Raw genomic sequence first — 17475 nt, forward strand, 5'->3', positions numbered from 1 at the left:
TCTGTCGTCATACCTCCCCATGGCGACAGCTGTGAGACCTCCCAGCAACAACTTGCACCATATTTCAGTTGAAGCTTCAGTAGGCAGTATATTTTTGGCATCATGGCTCTGTTTACAGGCTTTTAAAAAATCTAGCCCTAGACGGGAGACTTTGGTCAGTCACAGAGCGTTCCTATTTGATCAGTGTTGCTTTGTTTGTGAGTGATTGACTCGTGACGCTCATAGACGGCTGACTCCAGATCGGCTCTGATTAGTTGTTTTTCTCCGGTCTGTAAAATCCTGCAGATGCCATTAGGAGCAGCGGAGGACACAGAGGCACATTATTCTTTTCAGATTACCTGTCTCATGCACTACGGTCAGGATATAGTGACCGTTTTATAAAAATAACTTATTTTAATCATATTTGCTCCATTTCTACCCACTGCTGCTGCTCTAATTGTAAATCATTATTGAGGAGGAGTAAAGTTGGATTATGTATTATGGTTTTAGATAAAACTTTTGATACATTGCCCCAAACGTCTAGAACAGGGGGACACTTTCCACATCTTGTGTTAATAATTAATTATGTTGGCACGTAGTTTGGACTTGTACCTGGCTTGTACCTTACATACCTTTGGACTTGATGTTCCGATGTGGATTGAACCATTAACCAAGGGATAGTAACAAAAACAACACTGTAGCTATAATAGAGGACTTCTTACTGTGTCAGGTCACATTAAACACAGAAACATTGTCTCTGACTGTTGAGAGTGTGCCTGTCGTCATGGAAAACCTGTTTCTACAGTCCCCAAGTACAACCACTCTACTGGGCATTATTGGGATCCTTCTGGTCTTTTATGTATTTTTCCCCAACTCTGACCATCAAAGAAAGGAGCCTCCGGGACCCTGGCCCGACAGCATCGGGCCAGCGAAGGCCTTATTGAAACTGTAAGGTTTATTCTTTTTTTTCATGCAAATGAATCGCCTTTTTGACGACCTTAACATGCCCCAAAAGTTGTTAAACTTGGCACACTGACCGTGGCGTGGGGGCATGATAAGGGTGTAGTCCTGATGAAATGTACATGCAAAAATTTATCGTAGTGTCTTGTGGGAGATGGCATCGCGCTCATCAGAATTCCGGTTTCACTGTGCCTGGCCACGTCAGTCGGTGTCCCGCCAGTACACCCGACACGCGAGGAGGTGCGAGGGTCCGTTCATCGCTGCTCGCAGCTTTAATTAACATTTGAAATAGTTTTTGCCCTAAAATTGTAATTAAATGATTTAAACTTCCATTTAGTCTATGTCCTCACAGTGTTGCATGACAGGGGAGAATAGTGTTATAACATTTTTCAACCCCCAAATATGCTTTGATTTTTAATTTGTTTTCCAGTCCAGAAAAACACAAGTGCCCTCTAAATATTTTGAGAAGCTATTTTTCTTTGGGCCCTCTGCACTTTACTCAATAGCTTTGCTAAAGCAATACACCTATTAATTCCAGCTTGGCATTATTGCACACTTGACACTGAACCAGGGCCCTGTTCCTATTTAAATCTGATTTAAAACAGATTTTGATGCTAAGCTTCCAATTTCTTTTACCAATGACTGTTCATTTTTTATATTCTTATTGTTTATTCCTGTTTCTCAGAGGTAGCTTTGTCTTTTTCTGCCCTTTCAGATGTCAGTCTGGTTGAACCATTTTACAGGATTCTGTTCTCCATGTACATATAAAGATGACTTTTTACAACCTAAAAGCATAAAAGACCATTCAAAAATAAAGAGTAGTCCTCCCAGCCATCTGACTGTACCTTTGTGGCATGCAATTCCACACTTTTTAATGGTATTGTATCAAAAATTGGATTTGATATAATCACACCTTTAGGAGAGCAGGATTCTCTGGATAATTGTACTGTAGGATACAAGATATTCTGGTCACTTAACTGCAGTTTTGTTCATCTGTGTTTAGAATTAGAGTAAAGTTGTGATGATCTCAATACTTCTAAGGCAGTAAAACTTTAAATAATGTCATAATAATCACAACATTGTCTGCTTTTTGTTTCATAGTTTTCCAAGAAATATGGATCAGTGTTCAGAGTATATCTTGGACCCCAGAAAGTGGTAATCCTGGCAGGATACGAGACCGTGAAGCAGGCACTGGTCAACCATGCTGTAGAGTTTGGAGACAGACAGGTCCCTGCATTCGCTGATGACCTCCATGATTCACATAGTAGTAAGTAGAGCAGCAGGCTTTAGTGATAATCCCTCAAAGTATACATTTATCAGATGACAGATAGTCCTTTGTTTCAATGACTTTGTTAATATAACACAGCTAACAATGTACAGACAAAAAAATGTGCTGCGTGACTTTACTTAGACAGGGGGCCCCGTGGAGCCGGAGAGGTTGGTAGTTCCTCTCCTTCTTCTTCCCAAAATCCACTATCAGCTCCTTAGTTTTGCTGGCTTTTACAGTGAGGTTGTTCTCCTGGCACCAGTTCTCCAAGTGAGTCACTTCCTGTAGGTAGGCCTTCTCTTTGTTGTCAGAGATCAGGCTCACCACGACTGTGGTGGAGTCAGACGTGGCGACAATCGTGTGTACAGGGAGTACAGCAGGGGGCTCAGGACACATCCTTGAGGGGCTCCTGTGTTGATGTTGAGGAGGGATGAGGTGTGGTCGCCCACAAGCACTGCCTCTGGTCTGTCCTTTAGGAAGTTGAAGACCCAGATGCACAGGGTGAGTCTCAGGTCTTCAAGCTTCATCACAAGTCTGGAAGGGATGATTGTATTAAACACTGGGCTGTAGTCCACAAACAGCATTTGATCACAACACCCCCTCCAGGTGGACCAGGGCAGTGGGGATGAGGTGATTTATGGCATTGTCTGTGAATCTGTCGGAGCGGTATGTAAACAGCAGCAGCAGGTCCACGGTTGGGAATAGTTAGGACTTGATGAAGTCTTGACAAGCCTCTCAAAGCACCTCATCACCACGGAGGTCAGGGATCTTTTGATTTATTGGAGTTTGACCCGATGGTGGCACTAGAAGAAAAGTCATGGGGATGACCAAAGTCATGTGGATTCATCCTTTGGGGACCATGAATGTCTGTACCAAATGTCATGGTAAATCATCAGGTAATAGACTGACCGACTGACATTGCCATCACTACAGCCATGATGCTGGTGTGGCTAAAAAGTACTTTGAGTTACATCACTAAAATTTACCAGAAGCCAGAGGATATATCTCTGAAAAACTCTTGCACTGTGCAGTGTAAATACTCTTGCTATAAAACCCACAAATATTGTATAGTAGGTTTCAAATGGCAAAAACTGCATTTTGATACAACCTGTGTACTTGATTTCACTTTAGGCAAAAGGTTTCATTCATTCATTATTACATTTTTGCACTGTGCAGCACTCTTGCTCACATTTTTTTGGAAAATATTGGAATCAGATTTGGCACAAATTGATATAACATGTGTACTTCTTTTCACTTTAGGTAGAGGAATTATATTTGCCAATGGGGAATCGTGGAAAGAAATGAGGCGTTTTGCTTTGACCAACCTGAGAGACTTTGGGATGGGCAGAAAAGCAATACAGGACAAAATCATTGAGGAGACTCAGTATCTGATCAAAGTGTTTGAAGAACATGGAGGTAACTCTTCTCTTGTATTGTATTATATCTTTATAAGGAATTCCAAATTTGTTTTTTGTTTAACTCATTCAAATTTGTGTTTGTTTCAGGTCAACCCTTCGATACTACCCAGTCACTAAACTGTGCAGTTTGCAACATCATCTGTTCAATGGTCTATGGCCACAGATTTGATTACAGTGATCCAGAGTTTACTAGTATGATAGAGCGAGCCAGTGCCAACCTTCGACTTTCAGGCTCTCCTTTAATACAAGTACCACTTTGTCTGCTGCAAAAAGCAGCAGAGGACACAATCATTGAGGAGACTCAGTATCTGATCAAAGTGTTTGAAGAACATGGAGGTAACTCTTCTCCTGTATTGTATTATATGTTTATATGGAATTCTTTATTCTTTGTTGTTAAACTCATTACATTTTTTGATTGTTTCAGGTCAACCCTTCAGTCCTGCCCGGTCAATAAACTATGCAGTTTCCAACATCATCGGTTCAATTGTCTATGGCAGCAGATTTGAATACAGTGATCCAGAGTTTACTAGTATGGTAGAGCGAGCCAATGAAAACCTTCTACTAGCAGGCTCTCCTTCAATACAAGTACCACTTTGTCTTTCATTAAATAAACCATAACATGTTTTGTGGGGTGTAATGAGAATTAGAGACTCATGGGACCATTAGCATGGATAAAGACTGTTATTTCATATTATACAGGTAATAATAGGTTGAACGTGTGTTATTCCCTATTTATTTACAGCTGTACAACATGTTCCCCTGGATGTTCAAATGGGTGACCAACAGGATGCGTATCAGGAAGAATGTTGCTGACAATAGAAAACAAATAAAGCTGCTGATCGGACGTTTACAAGAAACTTTGAATGCTCAGATGTGCAGAGGATATGTGGACTCCTTTCTGGTCCACAAGCAGAAGTTAGAGGTATTGAAATCTAGTGTAATATCATAAAACAATAAGTATATAATGATTAATTCCTGGATTTTTTTTATGACTTAATTGATGCTTAACATGAGTTCATTAAACACCATTCCATTTTTATTAAAACAATCAATAGCTGGAAGATGAAAAATGGTTAGAGCTCCTTTTAAAAGAAATATGAACCCATTTAACTTTTCACCTGTTGATAAGGATTTAGGGATTACGGACTCATGCTACAACATGGAGAACCTTGTGTCATCTGTCGGAAACATCTTTGCGGCTGGTACTGACACAACAGGAACGACTCTGAGATGGGCTTTGTTGATCATGGCCAAATATCCTCAAATACAAGGTAAGTTGAAAGTTGAAATATTTGTTGTGTCGCTTTGGAAATTTTCTGTATTACCTGTATTACCCCTGAACAGGGGTGTAAAACTCAATTTCATCCCGGGCCACATCAGCATTATGGTTGCCCTCAAAGGGCCGGTTGTAACTTTCAGACTATATAAATACATCTATCTTGGGGTGGGCAGAAAACATCTTAAAACAGGTTAGACTGATTTTGTAAAAAACAACATAGTTTCTTGTTAACATACAGTAAGAGTTGGGGGCTTTTATTTTGAAAAACTAGGTGAATCCCTAATTCCCTGTTGTCATACAATGAGAGTTGGGGGCTTTTATTTTGTAAAACAAGTCTCATCGTGAGCTTCCTGTAAAGATAGTTACTCTATGGGGCTTTTATTATGAAGGGTTGTGTGTGCGTGTTCACAGCAGCATTTGCAGAGTAATCACAGGTGTAATAAATAACATTAATTATGGCCCTGATCTATTGAAGCCCTGCTGTAGCATGCTGCCTCATTGAAATGGCTATGACACAGTAAATAGTTTGTGTTTGTGACAAATTTAATATGGGCCCTTATGGGAGCGTAGCCTGGAGTTGCTGTCACTTCCAGGCATTTATTGCCAAATGTGTAAGTCCGACTGATTCCATAGCTAAATTATAATTACATTATAAAATCTGAAACGGTCTGAAAATTTCACAAAACATAAACTGCGATTACGTGAAAACTGTGCAAGCTATCATAATGCCCATTTAGCCAAACTATTCACTGTGTCACAACCATTTCATTGTTCTCCCAGATGGTCCGACATTTACACTAAAGGCATTGAGATGAATCTGATCTTGCTTGCGCAAAATGCTGTGACAGCAATGGTGATGTGTTGTGGACTGTGTTCATTAATATGAGATGTTTCTGTGAGAGTTTGGTGAGATGCAATCATGTTAGTCTTTCTACACATTAAGCAAAAAAACAATGCTTTACTTCTGCTTTGCCTTTTAGTGTCCCCTCTTATTTTCTAATTTCCAGACCAGGTCCAGGAGGAGCTGAGCAGGGTGGTTGGAAGCCGTCAGGTCAAGGTAGAGGACAGGATGAACCTGCCCTACACTGACGCTGTCATCCATGAGACACAGAGACTAGCGAATATCCTTCCCATCGCTATTGCTCACAAAACCAGCACAGATGTGACCTTCCAGGGCTATTTTATTAAAAAGGTAAAAATCTAAATTAAAACAATTCTTCCAATTCAGGCAAAATTATAAAACAGGATACAACTGCATACTTGATTCCTGAAAGCTGTTTAAAACATTCTAAGTATTAATAAACTGTCTTTCTCAAGGGGACCCCTGTGTATCCTCTTATGACATCAGTTCTGTGGGATGAAAGTGAGTGGGAGACCGCACGCACCTTTAATCCTGCCCATTTCTTGGACAAGAATGGGAAGTTTGTCAAGAGAGACGCCTTCATACCTTTCTCTGCAGGTTAGCGAGCTCAGCTAACACTTCTTGTCAATACCAATTGAAGTTTTTCAGATTACCCGAAGTTTGTTCTGTGACAGGTCGCAGGGCGTGTCCAGGAGAAAGTCTGGCTAGAATGGAGCTCTTCCTCTTCTTCACCTCCCTCCTCCAGCGCTTTCGTTTCACTCCTCCACCTGGAGTCACAGAGGATGAACTGGATCTGACCCCATCTGTGGGCTTCACCCTCAACCCGTCACCTCATGAGCTGTGTGCCGTCAGTCGAGAGGGATTTTGAAATTAGTAACTTTCAAATCAAACACTTTTGCACAGTGGAAAGCTTTTGAGAATGTTAAACCATTGAAAAAGTAACTCCTGTGTTACTGTGTTAACACATTTCATCTTCAAATGGAGTGCTTTGTTAGGGTATCAGCAAGGAATATCTGTGTCTGCAGTTTACTGTGTGTGGCAAAAGTGACCACACACATCACAATGGGCTAATTTACAGCTGCACCAATTAAACTGCTAAAAAGCTGAATATGACATTTTTGATTGACTAGCCAAAACATTTAACATAATAGAACACTGTCATCATAGGGCAGAGGTTATTGATTTAATATATACTGTATGTTATCATTATTGACACTAATGCATTTACTATTGTCACATTTAAATGTGAATTCAGTTAATCCCTTGAGATCATGTTGTTTTCAATTAATTCATTTTAATTACTCCAATCACTGAAATTTCCCAATAATAGTAAAAGAATCATCTCATCCTGATTTACTTGTCTGGCTGACAATAAAAACGCGTCTGATTGAGAGTAGTGGTAGTAGTAGTACTTTTATATAAATAGGGGCTGTTTTTCTTCATGACGATCTGCAAAGCAGAGAACATTATGTTCATATGGTTACTTAAAGGGATTGTTTGTAAGAATCAGAAATGCTTGTTAACAGAGACACCTGTGGCTGTTAAGTCAACGAAAGTCAGCGTCGGGCTCGTGCTTGCTCGCTCTAAATAGACATGAACGAGCATCGCTCAAAACAGTGAGGCGAAACACGTCAGCTATAACCACAATATCACTCTATATTTCACCTGCTTGGCAGTAATGTTAGCTGACCAGACAAAGGTCTCTCCATGAATCACTGCTGATCCTAGTGTTGGCTTTTCCTGCTTCAGCCTCCCGACTGCGGCCGGAGGGAGACACCGGCACCCGGTCAGAGACGATAACGTTTCACTCTCACAAGACACGGGAAACCTCTGTTGGTCTGGAGGAGCTGCAGCAGTTATTTCTGCACAAACGTCCACTGTATATTCACTAGATATTCTCAGAGCTACTAACTCTTCTGCAGTGTGGAGTGTGTGCGTATGCACGTGAGGTGGAGCGAGCTTAGTGAAGGCAAGCAGGCAGAGGAGCAGAGTACAGCAGAGACTGCGATGCGAACGCGCATATGCGCGCGATGCGAGCGCGCATGGGACACCGACCCAGGTGATTTATATGTGTAAGAAATTACAAACAGTCCCTTTAACAATTTAACAAAGCAAACAGTTGTTTGTAGCATGGGGGAATGCAGTGTTAAATCTTTACTGGGTTGTAAATGTTTTCATTTTGGTTAATTAGTGTAACGCTTGCTGGCACAGAACAGATGGAAACCCACAAGCACGACTCATGACAGTTAGGTGAAGAGCAAAGTTCAAAATTCTTTCATCCAAAACCAGGTAAAGGTCAAAACCAGGCATGGAGGCAAACTTAACCAGGTAAAAAGGCAGGCGAAGAATCCAAGTTGAGGAAATCAGGCAGGTATATGACAAGAACGCTCAATGCAAAAGACAATCTGGCAGAGGACTAGTGGACATCTTCTTCTTCTTGTGCTTTCCGGCAGACTAGATGCCTTGCGGCACATTGTTGCCTCTCACCGGTCAGGATTAGGTTGCAATTGGGATTATGACTATTTCCAAAGGTGTAATCCCATTGCTGTGATGAATTCAAGGACTGCTTTCAGTCTTTTTCTGATTCTCGGTGGGATTAAGAAGGCTTCTCATTATGACTGTCTGTATTCCCATGTGTGATAATGTGGCATATACAGTAGCTGTGCTCTTTATATAGGCTGCTTTCCATAATGTTTAACAGTTTGTTGTTTCCTGCATGTCCCACATAGTCTATCCTCGTGCTTGCCCATCTTCGCTAGATCCCATGCCAATCCAGTGTCCTAGACTTAATCTGGTCATAATGACAGTTTGCCTTCTCTCATTGCCGAGATAGTAGTGCTCTGTCTTTACACTCTTGTATTGAGCCGTAATGGCTGCCCTCCTTTTTATTTTCCAACTGTTTCTGCCACACAGCTGTTCGGTTTTCCTTGATGATATGTCGACACCCTGATGCATACACTCACACACTCTCTTCAGTGCCCTTTAGCTGCCATATCTGCTGCCCCATTCCCTTCTACCCCAACATGGTCTGGCACCTAAAGAAAACCGACCGAGCTTCGTACGTTGTAAGAATTTGAATTCTTTTACCCTCTCAATTGCTTGTCCATACATAAATAAACCCTGACATTCAGTTTTCTTATTACCAAAAACAATATGTTTTCTTTTTTCTACTGAAATCTTGAATCCCCACTTTTCACCCCAATTAACTAATTTGTTTAGGGCTTCCTGCACTCGCTCAGTAGTTTGTTTAATCTTTTCCAAAAAAAAAAAATGCAATGATTACAATATGAGGACGGGGAAAACAACAATTAAATAGATACAAATCATTAATAAATTAATTGTTCCTCAAAAAGTACCTAAGATTTTTTTCTCTGTACATTCGTTACGCACAGCGTAATGATGGCCTTATAGTTACCTATTATAAAAAAGTTTTTTTTTTTATGAGTGATTTTCCTACAGTGTGTAGGGAGTGTGTGCCGAAGAAGAAAGAGAGCCTACTACCTACAGGGTGGTAGTGAAAGATGATGAGAAAGAATAATAATAGAAAAACAAAATCCTCTGGACACTGAGCTCTTCTCCATCGTGTTTTCTAGCCTGATTGGTTTGTTAAATACATATTTCTTCAGCTGAAGATTAAAACGCATGCTGTCTACCTACGTGGACATGTGGAAAAACTCCCCCCCAAAAAATGCATGTTTAAGAAAAAATGAAGTTCAAGATTTTCTCATGCCTAAAGAGTGATAGAAACTGACTGAGGTTGTTATAATTCCTGCAGAACAGGCTTTGGATCACTTTGAATTGTATTATCTATAGCTGGTCCTTCAAAAATTGTGCTTTTGTCAAATATGTACAAACTGTATGAATTTGAACAAAGAATTACACTTAACCAGGTTAAAATATTTGTATAGGTCAGGCATATTCTCCACTCACCAACATCTCTCTCTCACTGCTGACAGTTTTAAAGGTATCAATGGAGGGTGAAGATCTAATTGTCAGTGGCAAACTATTCAACCAACACCTGAAAATGCTCGATCACCTTTGGTTTTATGGCTGCGTGGAATGGAGAGCAGTGATTGCTTACCAGTTCTGAGGGGTCGGGAGGTGGAATAGGGTTGAGCAATTCAGAGATGTAACCCGGTGACAGTAGCGTACATGTTGTGCTTTATAAACAAACAAAATAATCGTAAATCATTAACCAAAGGATAATAAAGAAGACTATCTTACAATGTATTTACTGGCTCAGGTTGCAGAGTATCTCACAGTGTCAGGTCAAATTGGGACAAGGCTTCACTCCAATACTCACTCAATATAAAATACAAAAATATTGTCTCCGACTTTGTTGTGTGCCTGTCATCATGGAAAACCTTTTTCTGCAGTCCCCCAGTATAACCACTCTACTGGGCATTGTTGCGATTCTACTGGTCTTTTATGTATTTTTCCCCAACTTTGACCGTCAAAGAAAGGAGCCTCCAGGACCCTGGCCACTGCCTGTGTTTGGCAAATTTGCTGCAGCTGGATCTTAAGTCACCCCACTGTACACTGTATGAGGTGAGTAAATGCTATGTTAATGATACACTACCGTTAGAAAGTGTGGAATCACCTGTTATTTTGATGTTTTTGATGCTATTTTAACATATATAAAAACAGTATAATTCAGACACCAAATGTATTATTTACATTTGAAATAGTTTTTGCCCCAAAATAATAATTCAATGATTTAAACTGCCATTTAGTCTATGTCCTCACAGTGTTGCACGACATAAAGTACGTATACGACAATATGCTTTGATTTTTAATTAGTTTTCCGGTCCAGAAAAGCATAAGTGACCCTCGATCATTATTGAACCACATCTTTGTCTCTTTCTTCCCCTTCAATTGTCAGTCTGGTTGAACCATTGTACAATGTTTTATTCTCCATGTACAAAACATGACATTGCAAACCTTTCATGCAAAATAACATATATTTGTAAAGATGACTTTCTACAACCTAAAAGCATACAAGACCATTCAGTAGTCCTCTCGCCCATCTCACTGTACCGGATCAAGCTCCTGTGGCAGGCGATTATAAACTTTTTAATGGTAGTGTATATAGTATAAGAAATTGGATTTGATATAATCACACTTTTAGGAGAGCAGGATTCTCTGGATAACTTTACTGTAGGATACAAGATATTCTGGTCACTAGTTTACTGCAGCTTTGTTCATCTGTGTTTGGAATTAGAGTAAAGTTGTGATGATCTCAATACTACTAAGGCAGTAAAACTTAAAATCATGTCATAATATCCTGTCTTTTTTTCAAAGTTGTAGGCTAATGATCACGACATTGTCTGCTTTTTGTTTCATAGTTTTCCAAGAAATATGGATCAGTGTTTACAGTATATTTCGGACCCAAGAAAGTGGTAATCCTGGCAGGATACGAGACAGTGAAGCAGGCGCTGGTCAACTATGCTGGGGAATTTGGAGACAGATATCTCTCCCCAGCTGCCAATGACTTAAGTGGTTCACAAAGTAGTAAGTAGAGCAGCAGGCTTTAGTGATAATGATGAGTATAAGTTTATCAGATGACACATAGTCATTCGATTCAATGACGATGTTAATATAACACAGCTAAATAAAGAGCCAAATAATGAAATCAATATAATGCTAGCCTGTGATGAAAAAAGAAATATAATAGCTACATTCGTGAACATTATTAAATATTAATAACCCAAATATTTAAACTGGAATGTGTCTATAACTTTCATTTTGCCATACTAAAAGCGATAGCTCACTTAAGACCGTGATATGTTGTGATGATCTTTATGTTATAGAATGTGCTGTCATGTATGGTTGACGTTCTTTTGATATTCTTTTATGCCCTTTGTGCAAGGCAAATTCACTTATAGGGACGATAGCAAAAGGTTTCATTCATTATTACATTTTTGCACTGTGCAGCACTCTTGCTCACATTTTTTTGGAAAATATTGGAATCAGATTTGGCACAAATTGATATAACGTGTACTTCTTTTCACTTTAGGTAAAGGAATCTTATTTGCCAATGGGGAATCGTGGAAAGAAATGCGGCGTTTTGCTCTGACCAACCTGAGAGACTTTGGGATGGGCAAAAAAGCAGCAGAGGACAAAATCATTGAGGAGACTCAGTATCTGATCAAAGTGTTTGAAGAACATGGAGGTAACTCTTCTCCTGTATTGTATTATATGTTTATATGGAATTCTATATTCTTTGTTGTTTAACTCATTACATTTTTTGATTGTTTCAGGTCAACCCTTCAGTCCTGCCCGGTCAATAAACTATGCAGTTTCCAACATCATCGGTTCAATTGTCTATGGCAGCAGATTTGAATACAGTGATCCAGAGTTTACTAGTATGGTAGAGCGAGCCAATGAAAACCTTCGACTAGCAGGCTCTCCTTCAATACAAGTACCACTTTGTCTTTCATTAAATAAACCATAACATGTTTTGTGGGGTGTAATGAGAATTAGAGACTCATGGGACCATTAGCATGGATAAAGACTGTTATTTCATATTATACAGGTAATAATAGGTTGAACGTGTGTTATTCCCTATTTATTTACAGCTGTACAACATGTTCCCCTGGATGTTCAAATGGGTGACCAACAGGATGCGTATCAGGAAGAATGTTGCTGACAATAGAAAACAAATAAAGCTGCTGATCGGACGTTTACAAGAAACTTTGAATGCTCAGATGTGCAGAGGATATGTGGACTCCTTTCTGGTCCACAAGCAGAAGTTAGAGGTATTGAAATCTAGTGTAATATCATAAAACAATAAGTATATAATGATTAATTCCTGGATTTTTTTTATGACTTAATTGATGCTTAACATGAGTTCATTAAACACCATTCCATTTTTATTAAAACAATCAATAGCTGGAAGATGAAAAATGGTTAGAGCTCCTTTTAAAAGAAATATGAACCCATTTAACTTTTCACCTGTTGATAAGGATTTAGGGATTACGGACTCATGCTACAACATGGAGAACCTTGTGTCATCTGTCGGAAACATCTTTGCGGCTGGTACTGACACAACAGGAACGACTCTGAGATGGGCTTTGTTGATCATGGCCAAATATCCTCAAATACAAGGTAAGTTGAAAGTTGAAATATTTGTTGTGTCGCTTTGGAAATTTTCTGTATTACCTGTATTACCCCTGAACAGGGGTGTAAAACTCAATTTCATCCCGGGCCACATCAGCATTATGGTTGCCTTCAAAGGGTCGGTTGTAACTTTCAGACTATATAAATACATCTATCTTGGGGTGGGCAGAAAACATCTTAAAACAGGTTAGACTGATTTTGTAAAAAACAACATAGTTTCTTGTTAACATACAGTAAGAGTTGGGGGCTTTTATTTTGAAAAACTAGGTGAATCCCTAATTCCCTGTTGTCATACAATGAGAGTTGGGGGCTTTTATTTTGTAAAACAAGTCTCATCGTGAGCTTCCTGTAAAGATAGTTACTCTATGGGGCTTTTATTATGAAGGGTTGTGTGTGCGTGTTCACAGCAGCATTTGCAGAGTAATCACAGGTGTAATAAATAACATTAATTATGGCCCTGATCTATTGAAGCCCTGCTGTAGCATGCTGCCTCATTGAAATGGCTATGACACAGTAAATAGTTTGTGTGTGTGTGTTTGTGACAAATTTAATATGGGCCCTTATGGGAGCGTAGCCTGGAGTTGCTGTCACTTCCAGGCATTTATTGCCAAATGTGTAAGTCCGACTGATTCCATAGCTAAATTATAATTACATTATAAAATCTGAAACGGTCTGAAAATTTCACAAAACATAAACTGCGATTACGTGAAAACTGTGCAAGCTATCATAATGCCCATTTAGCCAAACTATTCACTGTGTCACAACCATTTCATTGTTCTCCCAGATGGTCCGACATTTACACTAAAGGCATTGAGATGAATCTGATCTTACTTGCGCAAAATGCTGTGACAGCAATGGTGATGTGTTGTGGACTGTGTTCATTAATATGAGATGTTTCTGTGAGAGTTTGGTGAGATGCAATCATGTTAGTCTTTCTACACATTAAGCAAAAAAACAATGCTTTACTTCTGCTTTGCCTTTTAGTGTCCCCTCTTATTTTCTAATTTCCAGACCAGGTCCAGGAGGAGCTGAGCAGGGTGGTTGGAAGCCGTCAGGTCAAGGTAGAGGACAGGATGAACCTGCCCTACACTGACGCTGTCATCCATGAGACACAGAGACTAGCGAATATCCTTCCCATCGCTATTGCTCACAAAACCAGCACAGATGTGACCTTCCAGGGCTATTTTATTAAAAAGGTAAAAATCTAAATTAAAACAATTCTTCCAATTCAGGCAAAATTATAAAACAGGATACAACTGCATACTTGATTCCTGAAAGCTGTTTAAAACATTCTAAGTATTAATAAACTGTCTTTCTCAAGGGGACCCCTGTGTATCCTCTTATGACATCAGTTCTGTGGGATGAAAGTGAGTGGGAGACCGCACGCACCTTTAATCCTGCCCATTTCTTGGACAAGAATGGGAAGTTTGTCAAGAGAGACGCCTTCATACCTTTCTCTGCAGGTTAGCGAGCTCAGCTAACACTTCTTGTCAATACCAATTGAAGTTTTTCAGATTACCCGAAGTTTGTTCTGTGACAGGTCGCAGGGCGTGTCCAGGAGAAAGTCTGGCTAAAATGGAGCTCTTCCTCTTCTTCACCTTCCTCCTCCAGCGCTTTCGTTTCACTCCTCCACCTGGAGTCACAGAGGATGAACTGGATCTGACCCCATTTGTGGGCTTCACCCTCAACCCGTCACCTCATGAGCTGTGTGCCGTCAGTCGAGAGGGATTTTGAAATTAGTAACTTTCAAATCAAACACTTTTGCACAGTGGAAAGCTTTTGAGAATGTTAAACCATTGAAAAAGTAACTCCTGTGTTACTGTGTTAACACATTTCATCTTCAAATGGAGTGCTTTGTTAGGGTATCAGCAAGGAATATCTGTGTCTGCAGTTTACTGTGTGTGGCAAAAGTGACCACACACATCACAATGGGCTAATTTACAGCTGCACCAATTAAACTGCTAAAAAGCTGAATATGACATTTTTGATTGACTAGCCAAAACATTTAACATAATAGAACACTGTCATCATAGGGCAGAGGTTATTGATTTAATATATACTGTATGTTATCATTATTGACACTAATGCATTTACTATTGTCACATTTAAATGTGAATTCAGTTAATCCCTTGAGATCATGTTGTTTTCAATCAATTCATTTTAATTACTCCAATCACTGAAATTTCCCAATAATAGTAAAAGAATCATCTCATCCTGATTTACTTGTCTGGCTGACAATAAAAACAAGTCTGATTGAGAGTAGTGGTAGTAGTAGTACTTTTATATAAATAGGGGCTGTTTTTCTTCATGACGATCTGCAAAGCAGAGAACATTATGTTCATATGGTTACTTAAAGGGATTGTTTGTAAGAATCAGAAATGCTTGTTAACAGAGACACCTGTGGCTGTTAAGTCAACGAAAGTCAGCGTCGGGCTCGTGCTTGCTCGCTCTAAATAGACATGAACGAGCATCGCTCAAAACAGTGAGGCGAAACACGTCAGCTATAACCACAATATCACTCTATATTTCACCTGCTTGGCAGTAATGTTAGCTGACCAGACAAAGGTCTCTCCATGAATCACTGCTGATCCTAGTGTTGGCTTTTCCTGCTTCAGCCTCCCGACTGCGGCCGGAGGGAGACACCGGCACCCGGTCAGAGACGATAACGTTTCACTCTCACAAGACACGGGAAACCTCTGTTGGTCTGGAGGAGCTGCAGCAGTTATTTCTGCACAAACGTCCACTGTATATTCACTAGATATTCTCAGAGCTACTAACTCTTCTGCAGTGTGGAGTGTGTGCGTATGCACGTGAGGTGGAGCGAGCTTAGTGAAGGCAAGCAGGCAGAGGAGCAGAGTACAGCAGAGACTGCGATGCGAACGCGCATATGCGCGCGATGCGAGCGCGCATGGGACACCGACCCAGGTGATTTATATGTGTAAGAAATTACAAACAGTCCCTTTAACAATTTAACAAAGCAAACAGTTGTTTGTAGCATGGGGGAATGCAGTGTTAAATCTTTACTGGGTTGTAAATGTTTTCATTTTGGTTAATTAGTGTAACGCTTGCTGGCACAGAACAGATGGAAACCCACAAGCACGACTCATGACAGTTAGGTGAAGAGCAAAGTTCAAAATTCTTTCATCCAAAACCAGGTAAAGGTCAAAACCAGGCATGGAGGCAAACTTAACCAGGTAAAAAGGCAGGCGAAGAATCCAAGTTGAGGAAATCAGGCAGGTATATGACAAGAACGCTCAATGCAAAAGACAATCTGGCAGAGGACTAGTGGACATCTTCTTCTTCTTGTGCTTTCCGGCAGACTAGATGCCTTGCGGCACATTGTTGCCTCTCACCGGTCAGGATTAGGTTGCAATTGGGATTATGACTATTTCCAAAGGTGTAATCCCATTGCTGTGATGAATTCAAGGACTGCTTTCAGTCTTTTTCTGATTCTCGGTGGGATTAAGAAGGCTTCTCATTATGACTGTCTGTATTCCCATGTGTGATAATGTGGCATATACAGTAGCTGTGCTCTTTATATAGGCTGCTTTCCATAATGTTTAACAGTTTGTTGTTTCCTGCATGTCCCACATAGTCTATCCTCGTGCTTGCCCATCTTCGCTAGATCCCATGCCAATCCAGTGTCCTAGACTTAATCTGGTCATAATGACAGTTTGCCTTCTCTCATTGCCGAGATAGTAGTGCTCTGTCTTTACACTCTTGTATTGAGCCGTAATGGCTGCCCTCCTTTTTATTTTCCAACTGTTTCTGCCACACAGCTGTTCGGTTTTCCTTGATGATATGTCGACACCCTGATGCATACACTCACACACTCTCTTCAGTGCCCTTTAGCTGCCATATCTGCTGCCCCATTCCCTTCTACCCCAACATGGTCTGGCACCTAAAGAAAACCGACCGAGCTTCGTACGTTGTAAGAATTTGAATTCTTTTACCCTCTCAATTGCTTGTCCATACATAAATAAACCCTGACATTCAGTTTTCTTATTACCAAAAACAATATGTTTTCTTTTTTCTACTGAAATCTTGAATCCCCACTTTTCACCCCAATTAACTATTTTGTTTAGGGCTTCCTGCACTCGCTCAGTAGTTTGTTTAATCTTTTCCAAAAAAAAAAAATGCAATGATTACAATATGAGGACGGGGAAAACAACAATTAAATAGATACAAATCATTAACAAATTAATTGTTCCTCAAAAAGTACCTAAGATTTTTTTCTCTGTACATTCGTTACTGAAGGAACTGGCCTTCTACCTCCGAGAGGTCAAGGCCCAGTTACGTGCTGGTTAATCTTGTATGACAAAGAGATTTTCCAAACAGACGGGTTAAAGCATAATAATACAATTTATTCCGAACAATTAATGTTGCATAAGTAAAAATAAAAGAGTATACAGATATCTGGATCCAGTCTACGTGTCCCTGACAACATACAGTGCATGGGTCAGTTCGTGAAGTCTGAACCCCAAGCTATCCCTGATCCAGCCTATTCATAGTTTACACAATATTAATATTCATGAGTTATGGCACGTGATGTTTTTGCTGCATATCTTCTTCTTTGTTTCTCCTTCTGACT

The 17475-nt window shown here is 40.0% G+C and overlaps 1 protein-coding gene, 1 long non-coding RNA gene and 1 pseudogene across 3 annotated transcripts; 2 read left to right on the forward strand and 1 right to left on the reverse strand.

Annotated features, from left to right (window-relative positions):
* Positions 1-19: 19 nt before the first annotated feature.
* On the forward strand, positions 20-6859 carry LOC141781553 (cytochrome P450 2K1-like). The gene is made up of 10 exons (XM_074657370.1): positions 20-31; positions 868-927; positions 2041-2206; positions 3467-3622; positions 3712-3872; positions 4367-4546; positions 4754-4895; positions 5911-6095; positions 6221-6362; positions 6440-6859. The coding sequence occupies exons 1-10, from the start codon at positions 20-22 to the stop codon at positions 6631-6633; spliced, it is 1398 nt and encodes a 465-aa protein (XP_074513471.1). The 3' UTR covers positions 6634-6859.
* A 3002-nt stretch (positions 6860-9861) lies between these two features.
* LOC141781120 (cytochrome P450 2K1-like) lies at positions 9862-14844 on the forward strand (annotated as a pseudogene).
* LOC141781131 (uncharacterized) lies at positions 12065-14489 on the reverse strand. 2 transcript variants are annotated; one of them, XR_012596779.1, is made up of 2 exons: positions 14404-14489; positions 12065-12860 (listed from the first exon to the last, which is right to left on the reverse strand). It is a non-coding gene; the product is annotated as an uncharacterized LOC141781131 (long non-coding RNA). The 2 variants fall into 2 exon arrangements; XR_012596780.1 differs by lacking the exon at positions 14404-14489 and adding an exon at positions 13851-14068.
* Positions 14845-17475: the final 2631 nt, after the last annotated feature.

Source organism: Sebastes fasciatus, chromosome 13, assembly GCF_043250625.1.
Source record: "Sebastes fasciatus isolate fSebFas1 chromosome 13, fSebFas1.pri, whole genome shotgun sequence".
Classification (NCBI taxonomy): domain Eukaryota; kingdom Metazoa; phylum Chordata; class Actinopteri; order Perciformes; family Sebastidae; genus Sebastes; species Sebastes fasciatus.

Excerpts from the sequence above, each read along its gene's own strand:
- LOC141781553 (XM_074657370.1), top strand. Across the intron at positions 928-2,040 it reads GCGAAGGCCTTATTGAAACT|TTTTCCAAGAAATATGGATC; the intron begins GTAAGGTTTATT and ends TTTGTTTCATAG. Across the intron at positions 6,096-6,220 it reads AGGGCTATTTTATTAAAAAG|GGGACCCCTGTGTATCCTCT; the intron begins GTAAAAATCTAA and ends GTCTTTCTCAAG.